Source organism: Scyliorhinus torazame, chromosome 27 (assembly GCF_047496885.1).
Source record: "Scyliorhinus torazame isolate Kashiwa2021f chromosome 27, sScyTor2.1, whole genome shotgun sequence".
Lineage (NCBI taxonomy): Eukaryota > Metazoa > Chordata > Chondrichthyes > Carcharhiniformes > Scyliorhinidae > Scyliorhinus > Scyliorhinus torazame.
The window spans coordinates 39,347,976-39,372,169 of record NC_092733.1 but is presented as its reverse complement, the minus strand read 5'-3'; the positions used below and the strand labels follow the sequence as shown (position 1 = coordinate 39,372,169).

At 63.3% G+C, this 24,194-nt stretch overlaps 1 protein-coding gene across 2 annotated transcripts in view; it reads left to right on the top strand.

The window, feature by feature from the left end:
• LOC140403364 (pancreatic secretory granule membrane major glycoprotein GP2-like) overlaps positions 1-24,194 on the top strand; it is a 144,258-nt gene that overhangs the window by 78,074 nt on the left and 41,990 nt on the right. For both annotated transcript variants that reach the window (XM_072491273.1, XM_072491272.1), the window contains exons 4-5: positions 4,682-4,758; positions 4,851-5,015. In XM_072491273.1, coding sequence (XP_072347374.1) covers positions 4,682-4,758; positions 4,851-5,015 — 242 coding nt within the window. The remainder of the gene's footprint in view (positions 1-4,681; positions 4,759-4,850; positions 5,016-24,194) is intronic.

Genomic DNA, 24,194 nt, shown 5'->3' with positions numbered 1-24,194 from the left:
GGTCTCTTGGGGTCGCTGGGCGGGTCTCTCGGGGTCGGGTCGCTGGGCGGGTCTCTCGGGGTCGGGTCGCTGAGCGGGTCTCTCGGGGTCAGGTCGCTGGGCGGGTCTCTCGGGGTCGGGTCGCTGGGCGGGTCTCTCGGGGTCGGTTCGCTGAGCGGGTCTCTCGGGGTCGCTGGGCGGGTCTCTCGGGGTCGGGTCGCTTGGCGGGTCTCTCGGGGTCGGGTCGCTGGGCGGGTCTCTCGGGGTCGGGTCGCTGAGCGGGTCTCTCGGGGTCGGGTCTCTCGGGGTCGGGTCGCTGGGCGGGTCTCTCGGGGTCAGGTCGCTGGGCGGGTCTCTCGGGGTCGAGTCGCTGGGCGGGTCTCTCGGGGTCGGGTCGCTGGGCGGGTCTCTCGGGGTCGGGTCGCTGAGCGGGTCTCTCGGGGTCGGGTCGCTGGGCTGGTCTCTCGGGGTCGGGTCGCTGGGCTGGTCTCTCGGGGTCGGGTCGCTGGGCCGGTCTCTCGGGGTCGGGTCGCTGGGCGGGTCTCTCGGGGTCGGGTCGCTGGGCCGGTCTCTCGGGGTCGGGTCGCTGGGCGTGTCTCTCGGGGTCGCTGGGCGGGTCTCTCGGGATCGGGTCGCTGGGCGGGTCTCTCGGGATCGGGTCGCTGGGCGGGTCTCTCGGCGTCGGGTCGCTGGGCGGGTCACTCGGGGTCGGGTCGCTGAGCGGGGTCTCTCGGGGTCGGGACGCTGGGCGGGTCCCTCGGGGTCGCTGGGCGGGTCTCTCGGGGTCGGGTCGCTGGGCGGGTCTCTCGGGGTCGCTGGGCGGGTCTCTCGGGGTCGGGTCGCTGGGCGGGTCTCTCGGGGTCGCTGGGCGGGTCTCTCGGGGTCTGGACGCTGGTCGGGTCTCTTGGGGTCGCTGGGCGGGTCTCTCGGGGTCGGGTCGCTGGGCGGGTCTCTCGGGGTCGGGTCGCTGAGCGGGTCTCTCGGGGTCAGGTCGCTGGGCGGGTCTCGCGGTGTCGGGTCGCTGGGCGGGTCTCTCGGGGTCGGGTCGCTGGGCGGGTCTCTCGGCGTCGGGTCGCTGGGCCGGGTCTCTCGGGGTCGGGTCGCCGGGCGGGTCTCTCGGGGTTGGGTCGCTGGGCGGGTCTCTCGGGGTCGGGGTCGCTGGGCGGGTCTCTCGGGGTCGGGTCGCTGGGCGGGTCTCTCGGGGTCGGGTCGCTGGGCGGGTCTCTCGGGGTCGGGTCGCTGGGCGGGTCTCTCGGGGTCGGGTCGCTGGGCGGGTCTCTCGGGGTCGGGTCGCTGGGCGGGTCTCTCGGGGTCGGGTCGCTGGGCGGGTCTCTCGGGGTCGGGTCGCTGGGCGGGTCTCTCGGGGTCGGGTCGCTGGGCGGGTCTCTCGGGGTCGCTGGGCGGGTCTCTCGGGGTCGGGTCGCTGGGCGGGTCTCTGGGGGTCGGGTCGCTGGGCGGGTCACTCGGGGTCGGGTCGCTGGGCGGGTCTCTCGGGGTCGGGTCGCTGGGCGGGTCTCTCGGGGTCGGGTCGCTGGGCGGGTCTCTCGGGGTCGGGTCGCTGGGCGGGTCACTCGGGGTCGGGTCGCTGGGCGGGTCTCTCGGGGTCGGGTCGCTGGGCGGGTCACTCGGGGTCGGGTCGCTGGGCGGGTCTCTCGGCGTCGGGTCGCTGGGCGGGTCTCTCGGCGTCGGGTCGCTGAGCGGGTCTCTCGGGGTCGGGTCGCTGGGCGGGTCTCTCGGGGTCGGTTCGCTGGGCGGGTCTCTCGGCGTCGGGTCGCTGGGCGGGTCACTCGGGGTCAGGTCGCTGGGCGGGTCTCTTGGGGTCGGGTCGCTGGGCGGGACTCTCGGGGTCAGGTCGCTGGGCGGGTCACTCGGGGTCAGGTCGCTGGGAGGGTCTCTCGGGGTCGGGTCGCTGGGCGGGTCACTCGGGGTCAGGTCGCTGGGCGGGTCACTCGGGGTCGGGTCGCTGGGAGGGTCTCTCGGGGTCGGGTCGCTGGGCGGGTCACTCGGGGTCAGGTCGCTGGGCGGGTCTCTTGGGGTCGGGTCGCTGGGCGGGACTCTCGGGGTCAGGTCGCTGGGCGGGTCACTCGGGATCAGGTCGCTGAGCGGGTCTCTCGGGGTCGGGTCGCTGGGCGGGTCTCTCGGGGTCGGTTCGCTGAGCGGGTCTCTCGGGGTCGGGTCGCTGGGCGGGTCTCTCGGGGTCGGGTCGCTGGGCGGGTCTCTCGGGGTCGGGTCGCTGAGCGGGTCTCTCGGGGTCGGGTCGCTGGGCGGGTCTCTCGGGGTCGGGTCGCTGGGCGGGTCTCTCGGCGTCGGGTCGCTGAGCGGGTCTCTCGGGGTCGGGTCGCTGGGCGGGTCTCTCGGGGTCGGTTCGCTGGGAGGGCCTCTCGGGGTCGGGTCGCTGGGCGGGTCTCTCGGGGTCGGGTCGCTGGGCGGGTCTCTCGGTGCCGGATCGCTGGGCGGGTCTCTCGGGGTCGGGTCGCTGGGCGGGCCTCTCGGGGTCGGGTCGCTGGGCGGGCCTTTCGGGGTCGCTGGGCGGGTCTCTCGGGGTCGCATTGGGCCGGGTCTCTCGGGGTCGCTGGGCGGGCCTCTCGGGGTCGGGTCGCTGGGCGGGTCTCTCAGGGTCGGGTCGCTGGGCGGGTCTCTCGGGGTCGCTGGGCGGCCTCTCGGGGTCGGGTCTCTCGGTGTTGGGTCGCTGGGCGGGTCTCTCGGGTCGGGTCGCTGGGCGGGTCTCTCGGGGTCGCTGGGCGGGCCTCTCGGGGTCGCGTTGGGCCGGGTCTCTCGGGGTCGGGTCTCTCGGGGTCGATGGTTGGGTCTCTCGGGGTCGCTGGGCGGGCCTCTCGGGGTCGGGCCTCTCGGGGTCAGGCCTCTCGGGGTCGCTGGGCGGGGCCTCTCGGGGTCGGGCCTATCGGGGTCGGGTCGCTGGGCGGGCCTCTAGGGGTCGCTGGGCGGTGCCTCTCGGGGTCGGGCCTCTCGGGGTCGGGTCGCTGGGCGGGCCTCTAGGGGTCGCTGGGCGGTGCCTCTCGGGGTCGGGCCTCTCGGGGTCGCTGGGCGGGCCTCTCGGGGTCACTGGGCGGGTCTCTAGGGGTCGGGTCTCTGGGCGGGCCTCTCGGGGTCGCTGGGCGGGCCTCTCGGGGTCGCTGGGCGGGCCTCTCGGGGTCGCTGGGCGGGCCTCTCGGGGTCGGGTCTCTCGGGGTCGGGTCGCTGGGCGGGCCTCTCGGGGTCGGGTCTCTCGGGGTCGGGTCTCTCGGGGTCGGGTCGCTGGGCGGGCCTCTCGGGGTCGCTGGGCAGGTCTCTCGGGGTCAGGTCTCTCGGGGTCGCTGGTTGGGTCTCTCGGGGTCGCTGGACGGGCCTCTCGGGGTCAGGTCTCTCGGGGTCGCTGGTTGGGTCTCTCGGGGTCGCTGGGCGGGGCCTCTCGGGGTCGGGTCTCTCGGGGTCGGGTCTCTCGGGGTCGGGTTGCTGGGCGGGACTCTCGGGGTCGCTGGGCAGGTCTCTCGGGGTCGCTGGGCAGGTCTCTCGGGGTCGCTGGACGGGCCTCTCTGGGTCAGGTCTCTCGGGGTCGCTGGTTGGGTCTCTCTGGGTCGCTGGGCGGGGCCTCTTGGGGTCGGGTCTCTCGGGGTCGGGTCTCTCGGGGTCGCTGGTTGGGTCTCTCGGGGTCGCTGGGCGGGCCTCTCGGGGTCGGGTCTCTCGGGGTCGCTGGGCGGGGCCTCTTGGGGTCGGGTCTCTCGGGGTCGGGTCTCTCGGGGTCGCTGGTTGGGTCTCTCGGGGTCGCTGGGCGGGGCCTCTCGGGGTCGGGTCTCTCGGGGTCGGGTCTCTCGGGGTCGGGTCGCTGGGCGGGCCTCTCGGGGTCGCTGGGCAGGTCTCTCGGGGTCGCTGGGCGGGGCCTCTCGGGGTCGGGTCTCTCGGGGTCGGGTCTCTCGGGGTCGGGTCGCTGGGCGGGCTTCTCGGGGTCGCTGGGCGGGCCTCTCGGGGTCGCGTTGCGCCGGGTCTTGCCGTCGGGGGTCGGGTCGGGAGCTCCTGGGACTGGGCCGGGCGATCCGGGGGCTGGCGTCGGGATTGAGGTCGGGTTTGGAGCTCCGAGGTCCGGGTCGCTCCAAATCGAGGTCGGGGCTTCACTTCCGGTTCGGGCCCGATCTTCTCGCAGGTCGCGGAGGTCAGGTCGGGTCGGGTCAAAAGGTCTCCAAGGACCTCGGAGGATGTTCAAGCTGCAAGAGAGGCTACAAGAGAGAGGCTCGGAATCATGTTCGGGTCAGAATTAAATTTTAAAAGATGAGAAGGAGTATAAGTTAAGTAAAAAGTGGATCTGTTTGTGAGAGCTCGCAGAGAGTCGCCTCGCTCCGGCGTCAGCGCGGGAACATTTTGTCTCTTTCAGGGAATAGGGCCACTTTCCAGAATGCTGAACACGGTAATATTCCCTCCCCTGCTGAGTTTATCCCACTGCACATTTCACACACGTCCTCCTGAATACAACGTGAAATGGAAACACAACATGCTGCAAATACTCAGCAGCTCAGTCAGCTTCTGTGGAGAGAATCAGAGTTACTGTTTGGAGTTGTGATAACTCCTCTGTCCTGACGAAGGGTCATCACAAACAGAAAGGTTAATTCTGTTTCTCTCCACACAGGCTGCCTGACCAGCTGAGTAATTCCTGCTTCATTTTATTGTGATTTCCCCAGTCCAGCGACTGACTCTGTGATTGTTCTTTCAGTTCTGGTGGATCGACCATTCCTGAGGCTGTTGTTCCAGACAAGCACTGCTCCACAGATGCCCCGGGCTCGTTAAACGGTAATTTCAGACTCTATTATCTCAGATTTCCATTGACTGTCCAACATATTCACACTGGATACACTTTTCACTCTTTCTATCCCTCGTTTCAGGTAGTCATCCCACTCCGGGTGATGGGGAGGTGAATAGGACAGTTTGTTTTCACTGGAGAGGAAAGAGTTGTCGCTGGTCTCAGGACATAAAGATCAAACGCTGCAGCGATTATTTTGTTTATTACTTGAAGAAGTCTCCCGCCTGTCGCCTCGCTTACTGCACAGGTACATTGGGGTTTTTAAATGGAGTAAACGGGTAATTCTGGGATGTCCCAGGTCAGCAGCAGCAATGACAAAGTTACATCAGAGCCTCGCTGCTGGAAGGGACTGAAACCCAAAGTGTAATTTCCAGCGACGGGAACTGAATCAGACACTCTGATAGCTCCTTTGTAACCCTTTCCCAACTCACTCACCTTGCTGCAGTCGGAGGGGAAACGTTCAAATCAATTCGGAAGGATGTGAGAACTGGACACTTGGATAATGATGATCTGATTGGACACAGTCGACATGGGTTAATGTGGGGAAAGATGTTGGACGAACATGTTGGGGGTTTTGAGGATGTTACAGACAGAATAGATAAAGGGGAATGTCGAGTTCCCGGGCGGGATTCTCCGTGAATCGGCGCGATGACCCGAACAACTCGCCAAAAACGGCGCAAATCACTCCGGCCCGCAATGGGCTAGCAGCGGCGTGATGCCATTCGCGACGGCACTAACCTGCACTCACCCACCCAGCACCCACCCAGCACACACCCACCCAGCACCCACCCACCCAGCACCCACCCACCCAGCACCCACCCAGCACACACCCACCCAGCACCCACCCAGCCAGCACACACCCACCCAGCACCCACCCAGCACCCACCCACCCACCCAGCACCCACCCAGCACACACCCACCCAGCACCCACACACCCAGCCAGCACCCACCCAGCACCCACCCACCCAGCACCCACCCAGCACCCACCCACCCACCCAGCACCCACCCAGCACACACCCACCCAGGACACACCCACCCAGCACCCACCCACCCAGCACCCACCCACCCAGGACACACCCACCCAGCACCCACCCACCCAGCACACACCCACCCAGCACACACCCACCCAGCACCCACCCACCCAGCACCCACCCACCCAGGACACACCCACCCAGCACCCAACCACCCAGCACCCACCCACCCAGCACCCACCCACCCAGCACCCACCAACCCAGCACCCACCCACCCAGGACACACACACCCAGCACAAACCCACCCAGCACCCACCCACCCAGTACCCACCCACCCAGCACACACACACCCAGGACACACACACCCAGCACCCACCCACCCAGCACCCACCCACCCAGTACCCACCCACCCAGCACACACACACCCAGGACACACACACCCAGCACCGACCCACCCAGCACCCACACACCCAGGACACCCACACCCAGGACATACACACCCAGCACCCACCCACCCAGGACACACCTACTCAGCACCCACACACCCAGTACACACACACCCAGGACACACCTTCTCAGCACCCACACACCCAGTACACACACACCCAGCACTCACCCACCCAGGACACACACACCCAGGACACACACACCCAGCACACACACACCCAGCACACACACCCAGCACCCACACACCCACAACACACCTACCCAGGACACACCTACCCAGCACCCACCCACCCAGCACACACCTACCCAGGACACATCTACCCAGGACACACACACCCAGCACACACCTACCCAGCACACACCCACCAGCACCCACACACCCAGCACACACCTACCCAGCACACACCCACCCAGCACACACCCACCCAGCACACTCCTACCCAGCACACACCTACCCAGCACACATCCACCCAGGACACACATACCCAGGACGAGCACACCCAGGACACACCCACCCAGGACACACCCACCCAGCACACACACACCCACCCAGGACGGACATATCCAGCACACACCTACCCAGGACACACCCACCCAGGACGGACACACCCAGCACACACCTACCCAGGACACACCCACCCAGGACACACACACCCAGCACACACGCACCCAGCACACACACACCCAGCACACACCTACCCAGGACACACACAGCACACACACACCCATCACACACACACCCAGCACACACCCACGCAGCACACACACACCCAGGGCACACCCACCCAGCACCCACCCACCCAGGACACACACACCCAGCAAACAAACACCCAGCACACACCCACCCAGCACACACCCACCCAGCACACACCTACCCAGCACCCACACACCCAGGACACACACGCCCAGCACCCACCCACCAAGGACACACCTACCCAGGACACCCACACCCAGCACCCACACACCCAGGACACCCACACCCAGGACATACACACCCAGCACCCACCCACCCAGGACACACCTACTCAGCACCCACACACCCAGTACACACACACCCAGCATCCACCCACCCATGACACACACACCCAGGACACACCTTCTCAGCACCCACACACCCAGTACACACACACCCAGCACTCACCCACCCAGGACACACACACCCAGGACACACACACCCAGCACACACACACCCAGCACACACACCCAGCACCCACACACCCACAACACACCTACCCAGGACACACCTACCCAGCACCCACCCACCCAGCACACACCTACCCAGGACACATCTACCCAGGACACACACACCCAGCACACACCTACCCAGCACCCACACACCCAGCACACACACACCCAGCACACACCTACCCAGCACACACCCACCAGCACCCACACACCCAGCACACACCTACCCAGCACACACCCACCCAGCACACACCCACCCAGCACACTCCTACCCAGCACACACCTACCCAGCACACACACACCCAGCACACACCTTCCCAGCACACACACACCCAGCACACACACACCCAGGACGGACACACCCAGCACACTCCTACCCAGCACACACCTACCCAGGACACACCCACCCAGGACGGACACACCCAGCGCACACCTACCCAGGACATACACACCCAGGACACACACACCCAGCACACACGCACCCAGCACACACACACCCAGCACACACCTACCCAGGACACACACAGCACACACACACCCATCACACACACACCCAGCACACACCCAACCAGCACACACACACCCAGGGCACACCCACCCAGCACCCACCCACCCAGGACACACACACCCAGCAAACAAACACCCAGCACACACCCACCCAGCACACACCCACCCAGGACACACACACCCAGCACACACACACCCAGCACACACCCACCCAGCACACACCTACCCAGCACCCACACACCCAGGACACACACGCCCAGCACCCACCCACCAAGGACACACCTACCCAGGACACCCACACCCAGCACCCACACACCCAGGACACCCACACCCAGGACATACACACCCAGCACCCACCCACCCAGGACACACCTACTCAGCACCCACACACCCAGTACACACACACCCAGCACCCACCCACCCAGGACACACACACCCAGGACACACCTTCTCAGCACCCACACACCCAGTACACACACACCCAGCACTCACCCACCCAGGACACACACACCCAGGACACACACACCCAGCACACACACACCCAGCACACACACCCAGCACCCACACACCCACAACACACCTACCCAGGACACACCTACCCAGCACCCACCCACCCAGCACACACCTACCCAGGACACATCTACCCAGGACACACACACCCAGCACACGCCTACCCAGCACCCACACACCCAGCACACACACACCCAGCACACACCTACCCAGCACACACCCACCAGCACCCACACACCCAGCACATACCTACCCAGCACACACCCACCCAGCTCACACCCACCCAGCACACTCCTACCCAGCACACACCTACCCAGCACACATCCACCCAGGACACACATACCCAGGACGAGCACACCCAGGACACACCCACCCAGGACACACCCACCCAGCACACACACACCCACCCAGGACGGACATATCCAGCACACACCTACCCAGGACACACCCACCCAGGACGGACACACACCTACCCAGCACACACCCACCAGCACCCACACACCCAGCACATACCTACCCAGCACACACCCACCCAGCACACACCCACCCAGGACGGACACACCCAGCACACTCCTACCCAGCACACACCTACCCAGGACACACCCACCCAGGATGGACACACCCAGCACACACCTACCCAGGACACACCCACCCAGGACACACCCACCCAGGACACACACACCCAGCACACGCCCCCCAGCACACACCCACCCAGCACACACACAGCACACACACACCCAGCACACACACACCCAGCACACACACAGCACACACACACCCATCACACACACACCCAGCACACACACACCCAGCACACACACACCCAGCACACACCCACCCAGCACACACACAGCACACACACACCCAGCACACACCCACCCAGCACACACCTACCCAGCACACACCCACCCTGCACACACACACCCAGCACAAACCCACCCAGCAAACACACACCCAGCACACACCCACCCAGCACACACACACTCAGCACACACCTTCCCAGCACACACACACCCAGCACACACACACCCAGGACGGACACACCCAGCACACACATACCCAGGACGGGCACACCCAGGACACACCCACCCAGGACACACCCACCCAGGACGGACACACCCAGCACCCACCCACCCAGCACACACCTTCCCAGCACACACACACCCAGCACACACCCACACAGCACACACACACCTACCCAGGACACACCTACCCAGGACGGACACACCCAGGACGGACACACCCAGGACACACCCACCCAGCACACGCCCCCCCCAGCACACACCCACCCAGCACACACACAGCACACACACCCATCACACACACACCCAGCACACACACACCCAGCACACACCTACCCAGCACACACCTACCCAGGACACACCTACCCAGGACACACCCACCCAGGACACACCCACCCAGCACAAACCCACCCAGCACACACACACCCAGCACACACACACCCAGGACGGACACACCCAGCACACTCCTACCCAGCACACACCTACCCAGGACACACCCACCCAGGACGGACACACCCAACACACACCTACCCAGGACACACCCACCCAGGACACACACACCCAGCACACGCCCCCCCAGCACACACACACCCAGCACACACCCAGCACACACACACCCATCACACACACACCCAGCACACACACACCCAGCACACACACAGCACACACACACCCAGCACACACCCACCCAGCACACACCTACCCAGGACCCACACATCCAGCACAAACCCACCCAGCACACACACACACCCAGCACACACCTACCCAGGACACACCTACCCAGGACGGACACAACCAGCACACACCTTCCCAGGACGGACACACCCAGCACACACCTACCCAGGACACACCCACCCAGGACAGACACACCCAGCACACACTTACCCAGCACACACACACCCAGGACGGACACACCCAGCACACACCTTCCCAGGATGGACACACCCAGCACACTCCTACCCAGGACACACCCACCCAGGACGGACACACCCAGCACACACCCACCCAGCATGCACACACCCAGGTCACACCTACCCAGCACACACACACACACACAGCTCACACCTACACAGCACACACCTACCCAGCTCACACACACCCATCACACACACACCCAGCTCACACCTACACAGCACACACCCACCCAGCTCACACACACCCAGCACACACCTACCCAGCACACACCCACCCAGCACACACCCACCCAGCACACACCCACCCAGCACACACCCACCCAGCACACACCTACCCAGCACACACCAACCCAGCACACACACACCCAGCACACACCCACCCAGCACACACACACCCAGCACCCACCCACCCAGTACCCACACAACTACCCAGCACACACCCACACAGCACACACCTACCCAGCACACACCTACCCAGCACACACCTACCCAGGACACACCCACCCAGCACAAACCCACCCAGCACAAACCCACCCAGCGCACACCTACCCAGCACACACCTACCTAGCACACACCCACCCAGCACACACACACCCAGCGCACACCTACCCAGCACACACCTACCCAGCACACACCCACCCAGGACACACCCACCCAGCACATACCCACCCAGCACACACCCACCCAGCACACACTCACCCAGGACACACCCACCCAGCACACACACACCCAGCGCACACCTACCCAGCACACACCCACCCAGGACACACCCACCCAGCACACACCCACCCAGCACACACACACCCAGCGCACACCTACCCAGCACACACCCACCCAGGACACACCCACCCAGCACACACCCACCCAGCACACACACACCCAGCGCACACCCACTCAGCACACACCTACCCAGCACACACCCACCCAGCACACACCCACCCAGCACACACCCACCCAGCACACACCCACCCAGGACACACCCACCCAGCACACACCTACCCAGGACCCACACACCCAGCACAAACCCACACAGCACACACACACACCCAGCACACACACACCCAGCACACACCCAGCACACACCCACCCAGCACACACCTACCCAGGACACACACACCCAGCACACACCCACCCAGCACACACCCACCCAGGACACACACACCCAGCACACACCCACCCAGCACACACACACCCAGCACACACACACCCAGCACGCACACACCCAGCACACACCCACCCAGCACACACACACCCAGCACACACCTACCCAGGAAACACCCACCCAGCACACACACACCCAGCACACACCCACCCAGCACACACCTACCCAGCACACACACACCCAGCACACACACACCCAGCACTCACCTACCCAGCACACACACACCCAGCTCACACCCACCCAGCACTAACCCACCCAGCACACACACACCCAGCACACACCCACCCAGCCAGCACACACCCAGCACACACCCAGCACACACCCACCCAGCACACACCTACCCAGGACACACACACCCAGCACACACACACCCAGCACACACCCAGCACACACACACCCAGCACACACCTACCCAGGACGCACACACCCAGCACACACCCACCCAGCACACACCCACCCAGGACACACACACCCAGCACACACCCACCCAGCACACACCCACCCAGCACACACACACCCAGCACACACACACCCAGCTCACACCTACCCAGCACTCACCTACCCAGCACACACACACCCAGCTCACACCCACCCAGCACTAACCCACCCAGCACACACACACCCAGCACACACACACCCAGCACACACCTACCCAGCACAAACCCACCCAGGACACACATACCCAGCACACACACACACAGCTCACACCTACACAGCACACACACACCCAGCACACACCCACCCAGGACACACACACCCAGCACACACCCACCCAGGACACACACACCCAGCACACACCCACCCAGCGAGCACACACACACCCAGCACCCACCCACCCAGCACACACACACCCAGCTCACACCCACCCAGCACGAACCCACCCAGCACACACACACCCAGCACACACACACCCAGCACACACACACCCAGCACACACCCACCCAGCACACACACACCCATCACACACCCACCAAGGGCAGACACACCCAGCACATACACACCCAGCACACACCTACCCAGCACACACCTACCCAGCACACACACACCCAGGACGGACACACCCAGCACACACCCACCCAGGACACACCCACCTTGGACGGACACACCCACAACACACCCACCCATCACACACACACCCAGCACACACACACCCAGCACACACACACCCAGCACACACCTACCCAGCACAAACCCACCTAGCACACACACACCCAGGACACACCCACCTAGGACTGACACACCCAGCACACACACACCCAGCACACACCTACCCAGCACACACACACCCAGCACACACACACACACAGCACACACCCACCTAGCACACACACACCCAGCACACACCTACCCAGGACACACCCACCCAGGACGGACACACCCAGCACACACCTTCCCAGCACACACACAGCCAGCACACACACACCCAGGACGGACACATCCAGCACACACCTACCCAGGACACACCCACACAGGACGGACACACCCAGCACTCACCTACCCAGCACACACACACCCAGGTCACACCTACCCAGCACACACACACACACACAGCTCACACCTACACAGCACACACCTACCCAGCTCTCACACACCCATCACACACACACCCAGCTCACACTTACACAGCACACACCCACCCAGCACACACACACCCAACACACACCTACCCAGCACACACAGACACACATAGCTCACACCTACACAGCACACACCTACCCAGCTCACACACACACACAGCTCACACCTACACAGCACACACCCACCCAGCACACACACACCCAGCACACACCTACCCAGCACACACACACCCAGCACACACACACCCAGCACACACACACCCAGCACACACCTACCCAGCACACACCTACCCAGCACACACACCCATCACACACTCACCCAGCACATACGTACGCAGGACACACCTACCCAGCTCACACCTACACAGCACACACCCACCCAGCACACACTCACCCAGGACACACCCACCCAGCACACACACACCCAGCGCACACCTACCCAGCACACACCCACCCAGGACACACCCACCCAGCACACACCCACCCAGCACACACACACCCAGCGCACACCTACCCAGCACACACCCACCCAGGACACACCCACCCAGCACACACCCACCCAGCACACACACACCCAGCGCACACCCACTCAGCACACACCTACCCAGCACACACCCACCCAGCACACACCCACCCAGCACACACCCACCCAGCACACACCCACCCAGGACACACCCACCCAGCACACACCTACCCAGGACCCACACACCCAGCACAAACCCACACAGCACACACACACTCCCAGCACACACACACCCAGCACACACCCAGCACACACCCACCCAGCACACACCTACCCAGGACACACACACCCAGCACACACCCACCCAGCACACACCCACCCAGGACACACACACCCAGCACACACCCACCCAGCACACACACACCCAGCACACACACACCCAGCACGCACACACCCAGCACACACCCACCCAGCACACACACACCCAGCACACACCTACCCAGGAAACACCCACCCAGCACACACACACCCAGCACACACCCACCCAGCACACACCTACCCAGCACACACACACCCAGCACACACACACCCAGCACTCACCTACCCAGCACACACACACCCAGCTCACACTCACCCAGCACTAACCCACCCAGCACACACACACCCAGCACACACCCACCCAGCCAGCACACACCCAGCACACACCCAGCACACACACACCCAGCACACACCTACCCAGGACACACACACCCAGCACACACACACCCAGCACACACCCAGCACACACCCACCCAGCACACACCTACCCAGGACGCACACACCCAGCACACACCCACCCAGCACACACCCACCCAGGACACACACACCCAGCACACACCCACCCAGCACACACCCACCCAGCACACACACACCCAGCACACACACACCCAGCTCACACCTACCCAGCACTCACCTACCCAGCACACACACACCCAGCTCACACCCACCCAGCACTAACCCACCCAGCACACACACACCCAGCACACACACACCCAGCACACACACACCCAGCACACACCCACCCAGCACACACACACCCATCACACACCCACCCAGGGCAGACACACCCAGCACATACACACCCAGCACACACCTACCCAGCACACACCTACCCAGCACACACACACCCAGGACGGACACACCCAGCACACACCCACCCAGGACACACCCACCTTGGACGGACACACACACAACACACCCACCCATCACACACACACCCAGCACACACACCCAGCACACACACACCCAGCACACACCTACCCAGCACAAACCCACCCAGGACACACATACCCAGCACACACACACACAGCTCACACCTACACAGCACACACACACCCAGCACACACCCACCCAGGACACACACACCCAGCACACACCCACCCAGGACACACACACCCAGCACACACCCACCCAGCGAGCACACACACACCCAGCACCCACCCACCCAGCACACACACACCCAGCTCACACCCACCCAGCACGAACCCACCCAGCACACACACACCCAGCACACACACACCCAGCACACACACACCCAGCACACACCCACCCAGCACACACACACCCATCACACACCCACCAAGGGCAGACACACCCAGCACATACACACCCAGCACACACCTACCCAGCACACACCTACCCAGCACACACACACCCAGGACGGACACACCCAGCACACACCCACCCAGGACACACCCACCTTGGACGGACACACCCACAACACACCCACCCATCACACACACACCCAGCACACACACACCCAGCACACACACACCCAGCACACACCTACCCAGCACAAACCCACCTAGCACACACACACCCAGGACACACCCACCTAGGACTGACACACCCAGCACACACACACCCAGCACACACCTACCCAGCACACACACACACAGCACACACACACACACAGCACACACCCACCTAGCACACACACACCCAGCACACACCTACCCAGGACACACCCACCCAGGACGGACACACCCAGCACACACCTTCCCAGCACACACACAGCCAGCACACACACACCCAGGACGGACACATCCAGCACACACCTACCCAGGACACACCCACACAGGACGGACACACCCAGCACTCACCTACCCAGCACACACACACCCAGGTCACACCTACCCAGCACACACACACACACACAGCTCACACCTACACAGCACACACCTACCCAGCTCTCACACACCCATCACACACACACCCATCACACACACACCCAGCTCACACTTACACAGCAAACACCCACCCAGCACACACACACCCAACACACACCTACCCAGCACACACAGACACACATAGCTCACACCTACACAGCACACACCTACCCAGCTCACACACACACACAGCTCACACCTACACAGCACACACCCACCCAGCACACACACACCCAGCACACACCTACCCAGCACACACACACCCAGCACACACACACCCAGCACACACACACCCAGCACACACCTACCCAGCACACACCTACCCAGCACACACACCCATCACACACTCACCCAGCACATACGTACGCAGGACACACCTACCCAGCTCACACCTACACAGCACACACCCAACCAGCACACACCTACCCAGCACCCACACACCCAGGACACACACACCCAGCACACACCCACCCAGGACACACACACACAGCACCTACCCACCAAGGACATACCTACCCAGGACACCCACACCCAGCACCCACACACCCAGGACACACACACCCAGCACCCACCCACCCAGGACAGACTTACTCAGCACCCACACACCCAATACACACACACCCAGCACCCACCCACCCAGGACACACACATCCAGTACACACACAACCAGCACCCACACACCCAGCACACACACCCAGCACCCACACACCCACAACACACCTACCCAGGACACACCTACCCAGCACCCACCCACCCAGCACACACCTACCCAGCACACACACACCCAGCACACACCTACCCAGGAAACACCCACCCAGCACACACACACCCAGCACACACCCACCCAGCACACACCTACCCAGCACACACACACCCAGCACACACACACCCAGCACTCACCTACCCAGCACACACACACCCAGCTCACACCCACCCAGCACTAACCCACCCAGCACACACACACCCAGCACACACCCACCCAGCCAGCACACACCCAGCACACACCCAGCACACACCCACCCAGCACACACCTACCCAGGACACACACACCCAGCACACACACACCCAGCACACACCCAGCACACACACACCCAGCACACACCTACCCAGGACGCACACACCCAGCACACACCCACCCAGCACACACCCACCCAGGACACACACACCCAGCACACACCCACCCAGCACACACCCACCCAGCACACACACACCCAGCACACACACACCCAGCTCACACCTACCCAGCACTCACCTACCCAGCACACACACACCCAGCTCACACCCACCCAGCACTAACCCACCCAGCACACACACACCCAGCACACACACACCCAGCACACACCTACCCAGCACAAACCCACCCAGGACACACATACCCAGCACACACACACACAGCTCACACCTACACAGCACACACACACCCAGCACACACCCACCCAGGACACACACACCCAGCACACACCCACCCAGGACACACACACCCAGCACACACCCACCCAGCGAGCACACACACACCCAGCACCCACCCACCCAGCACACACACACCCAGCTCACACCCACCCAGCACGAACCCACCCAGCACACACACACCCAGCACACACACACCCAGCACACACACACCCAGCACACACCCACCCAGCACACACACACCCATCACACACCCACCAAGGGCAGACACACCCAGCACATACACACCCAGCACACACCTACCCAGCACACACCTACCCAGCACACACACACCCAGGACGGACACACCCAGCACACACCCACCCAGGACACACCCACCTTGGACGGACACACCCACAACACACCCACCCATCACACACACACCCAGCACACACACACCCAGCACACACACACCCAGCACACACCTACCCAGCACAAACCCACCTAGCACACACACACCCAGGACACACCCACCTAGGACTGACACACCCAGCACACACACACCCAGCACACACCTACCCAGCACACACACACCCAGCACACACACACACACAGCACACACCCACCTAGCACACACACACCCAGCACACACCTACCCAGGACACACCCACCCAGGACGGACACACCCAGCACACACCTTCCCAGCACACACACAGCCAGCACACACACACCCAGGACGGACACATCCAGCACACACCTACCCAGGACACACCCACACAGGACGGACACACCCAGCACTCACCTACCCAGCACACACACACCCAGGTCACACCTACCCAGCACACACACACACACACAGCTCACACCTACACAGCACACACCTACCCAGCTCTCACACACCCATCACACACACACCCAGCTCACACTTACACAGCACACACCCACCCAGCACACACACACCCAACACACACCTACCCAGCACACACAGACACACATAGCTCACACCTACACAGCACACACCTACCCAGCTCACACACACACACAGCTCACACCTACACAGCACACACCCACCCAGCACACACACACCCAGCACACACCTACCCAGCACACACACACCCAGCACACACACACCCAGCACACACACACCCAGCACACACCTACCCAGCACACACCTACCCAGCACACACACCCATCACACACTCACCCAGCACATACGTACGCAGGACACACCTACCCAGCTCACACCTACACAGCACACACCCACCCAGCACACACTCACCCAGGACACACCCACCCAGCACACACACACCCAGCGCACACCTACCCAGCACACACCCACCCAGGACACACCCACCCAGCACACACCCACCCAGCACACACACACCCAGCGCACACCTACCCAGCACACACCCACCCAGGACACACCCACCCAGCACACACCCACCCAGCACACACACACCCAGCGCACACCCACTCAGCACACACCTACCCAGCACACACCCACCCAGCACACACCCACCCAGCACACACCCACCCAGCACACACCCACCCAGGACACACCCACCCAGCACACACCTACCCAGGACCCACACACCCAGCACAAACCCACACAGCACACACACACTCCCAGCACACACACACCCAGCACACACCCAGCACACACCCACCCAGCACACACCTACCCAGGACACACACACCCAGCACACACCCACCCAGCACACACCCACCCAGGACACACACACCCAGCACACACCCACCCAGCACACACACACCCAGCACACACACACCCAGCACGCACACACCCAGCACACACCCACCCAGCACACACACACCCAGCACACACCTACCCAGGAAACACCCACCCAGCACACACACACCCAGCACACACCCACCCAGCACACACCTACCCAGCACACACACACCCAGCACACACACACCCAGCACTCACCTACCCAGCACACACACACCCAGCTCACACTCACCCAGCACTAACCCACCCAGCACACACACACCCAGCACACACCCACCCAGCCAGCACACACCCAGCACACACCCAGCACACACACACCCAGCACACACCTACCCAGGACACACACACCCAGCACACACACACCCAGCACACACCCAGCACACACCCACCCAGCACACACCTACCCAGGACGCACACACCCAGCACACACCCACCCAGCACACACCCACCCAGGACACACACACCCAGCACACACCCACCCAGCACACACCCACCCAGCACACACACACCCAGCACACACACACCCAGCTCACACCTACCCAGCACTCACCTACCCAGCACACACACACCCAGCTCACACCCACCCAGCACTAACCCACCCAGCACACACACACCCAGCACACACACACCCAGCACACACACACCCAGCACACACCCACCCAGCACACACACACCCATCACACACCCACCCAGGGCAGACACACCCAGCACATACACACCCAGCACACACCTACCCAGCACACACCTACCCAGCACACACACACCCAGGACGGACACACCCAGCACACACCCACCCAGGACACACCCACCTTGGACGGACACACACACAACACACCCACCCATCACACACACACCCAGCACACACACCCAGCACACACACACCCAGCACACACCTACCCAGCACAAACCCACCCAGGACACACATACCCAGCACACACACACACAGCTCACACCTACACAGCACACACACACCCAGCACACACCCACCCAGGACACACACACCCAGCACACACCCACCCAGGACACACACACCCAGCACACACCCACCCAGCGAGCACACACACACCCAGCACCCACCCACCCAGCACACACACACCCAGCTCACACCCACCCAGCACGAACCCACCCAGCACACACACACCCAGCACACACACACCCAGCACACACACACCCAGCACACACCCACCCAGCACACACACACCCATCACACACCCACCAAGGGCAGACACACCCAGCACATACACACCCAGCACACACCTACCCAGCACACACCTACCCAGCACACACACACCCAGGACGGACACACCCAGCACACACCCACCCAGGACACACCCACCTTGGACGGACACACCCACAACACACCCACCCATCACACACACACCCAGCACACACACACCCAGCACACACACACCCAGCACACACCTACCCAGCACAAACCCACCTAGCACACACACACCCAGGACACACCCACCTAGGACTGACACACCCAGCACACACACACCCAGCACACACCTACCCAGCACACACACACACAGCACACACACACACACAGCACACACCCACCTAGCACACACACACCCAGCACACACCTACCCAGGACACACCCACCCAGGACGGACACACCCAGCACACACCTTCCCAGCACACACACAGCCAGCACACACACACCCAGGACGGACACATCCAGCACACACCTACCCAGGACACACCCACACAGGACGGACACACCCAGCACTCACCTACCCAGCACACACACACCCAGGTCACACCTACCCAGCACACACACACACACACAGCTCACACCTACACAGCACACACCTACCCAGCTCTCACACACCCATCACACACACACCCATCACACACACACCCAGCTCACACTTACACAGCAAACACCCACCCAGCACACACACACCCAACACACACCTACCCAGCACACACAGACACACATAGCTCACACCTACACAGCACACACCTACCCAGCTCACACACACACACAGCTCACACCTACACAGCACACACCCACCCAGCACACACACACCCAGCACACACCTACCCAGCACACACACACCCAGCACACACACACCCAGCACACACACACCCAGCACACACCTACCCAGCACACACCTACCCAGCACACACACCCATCACACACTCACCCAGCACATACGTACGCAGGACACACCTACCCAGCTCACACCTACACAGCACACACCCAACCAGCACACACCTACCCAGCACCCACACACCCAGGACACACACACCCAGCACACACCCACCCAGGACACACACACACAGCACCTACCCACCAAGGACATACCTACCCAGGACACCCACACCCAGCACCCACACACCCAGGACACACACACCCAGCACCCACCCACCCAGGACAGACTTACTCAGCACCCACACACCCAATACACACACACCCAGCACCCACCCACCCAGGACACACACATCCAGTACACACACAACCAGCACCCACACACCCAGCACACACACCCAGCACCCACACACCCACAACACACCTACCCAGGACACACCTACCCAGCACCCACCCACCCAGCACACACCTACCCAGGACACACACACCCAGGACACACACACCCAGCACACACCTACCCAGCACCCACACACCCAGCACACACCTACCCAGCACACACCCACCAGCACCCACACACCCAGCACACACCTACCCAGCACACACCTACCCAGCACACACACACCCAGGACACACCTACCCAGGACGGGCACACCCAGGACACACCCACCCAGGACACACCCAACCAGCACACACACACCCAGCACACACACACCCAGCACACACACACCCAGCACACACCCACCCAGCACACACCTACCCAGCACACACCTACCCAGCACACACCCACCCAGGACACGCCCACCTAGGACGGACATACCCAGCACACACCTACCCAGCACACACCCACCCAGGACACACCCACCCAGGACGGACACACCCAGCACACACCTACCCAGCACACACAGACCCAGCACACACCTTCCCAGCACACACACACCCAGGACGGACACACCCAGCACACACCCACCCAGGACGGACACACCCAGCACACACCTACCCAGCACACACCTACCCAGGACACACACACCCAGGACGGACACACCCAGCACACACCTACCCAGCACACACCTACCCAGCACACACCCACCCAGGACACACCCACCCAGGCCGGACATACCCAGCACACACCTACCCAGGACATCCCACCCAGGACAGACACACCCAGCACCCACCCACCCAGCACACACCCACCCAGCACACACCCACCCAGCACACACCCACCCAGCACACACACACCCAGGACACACCCACCCAGGACACACACACCCAGGATGGACACACCCAGCACACACCTACACAGCACACACCTACCCAGGACACACACACCCAGGACACACACACCCAGAACGGACACACCCAGCACACACCTACACAGCACACACCTACCCAGGACACACACACCCAGGACACACACACCCAGCACACACACACCCAGGACACACACACCCATCACACACACACCCAGCACACACACACCCAGCACACACACACCCAGCACCCACCCACCCAGCACACACCCACCCAGCACAAACCCACCCAGCAAACACACACCCAGCACACACACACCCAGCACACACACACCCAGCACCCACACACCCAGCACCCACCTACCCAGCACACACCCACCCAGCACACACACACCCAGCACACACACACCCAGCACCAACACATCCAGGACACACCTACCCAGGACACACCCACCCAGGACACACCCACCCAGCACACACCTACCCAGGACACACCCACCCAGGACACACCCACCCAGAACACACCTACCCAGCACACACCTACCCAGCACACACACACCCAGCACACACCCACCCAGCACACACACACCCAGCACCCACCCACCCAGCACACACCTACCCAGGACACACCTACCCAGGACACACCCACCCAGGACACACCCACCCAGCACACACCTACCCAGCACACACCTACCCAGCACACACCTACCCAGCACACACACACCCAGCACACACCTACCCAGCACACACACACCCAGCACACACCTACCCAGCACACACACACCCAGCACACACCTACCCAGGACACACCTACCCAGGACACACCTACCCAGCACGGACACACCCAGGACACACCCACCCAGGACGGACACACCCAGCACACACCTTCCCAGGACGGACACACCCAGCACACACCTACCCAGGACACACCCACACAGGACGGACACACCCAGCACACACCTACCCAGCACACACACACCCAGGTCACACCTACCCAGCACACACACACACACGTCTCACACCTACACAGCACACACCTACCCAGCTCACACACACCCATCACACACACACCCAGCTCACACCTACACAGCACACACCAAACCAGCACACACACACCCAGCACACACCTACCCAGCACACACCCACCCAGCACACACACACCCAGCACACACCTACCCAGCACACACCTACCCAGCACACACACCCAGCACACACACACCCAGCACACACACACCCAGCACACACACACCCAGCACACACACACCCAGCACACAGACACTCAGCACAAACCCACCCAGCACACACCCTCCCAGCACACACCTACCCAGCACACACCTACCCAGCACACACCTACCCAGGACACACCTACCCAGGACACACCCACCCAGGACACACCCACCCAGCACAAACCCACCCAGCAAACACACACCCAGCACACACCCACCCAGCACACACCCACCCAGCACACACCCTCCCAGCACACACCTACCCAGCACACACCTACCCAGCACACACCTACCCAGGACACACCTACCCAGGACACACCCACCCAGGACACACCCACCCAGCACAAACCCACCCAGCAAACACACACCCAGAGCACACCTACCCAGCACACACCCACCCAGCACACACCCACCCAGCACACACACACCCAGCGCACACCCACTCAGCACACACCTACCCAGCACACACCCACCCAGCACACACCCACCCAGCACCCACCCACCCAGCACAAACCCACCCAGCTCACACCTACCCAGGACCCACACACCCAGCACAAACCCACACAGCACACACCCAGCACACACCCACCCAGCACACACCCACCCAGCACACACACACCCAGCACACACACACCCAGCACACACCTACCCAGCACACACCTACCCAGCACACACACACCCAGCTCACACCCACCCAGCACTAACCCACCCAGCACACACACACCCAGCACACACCCACCCAGCCAGCACA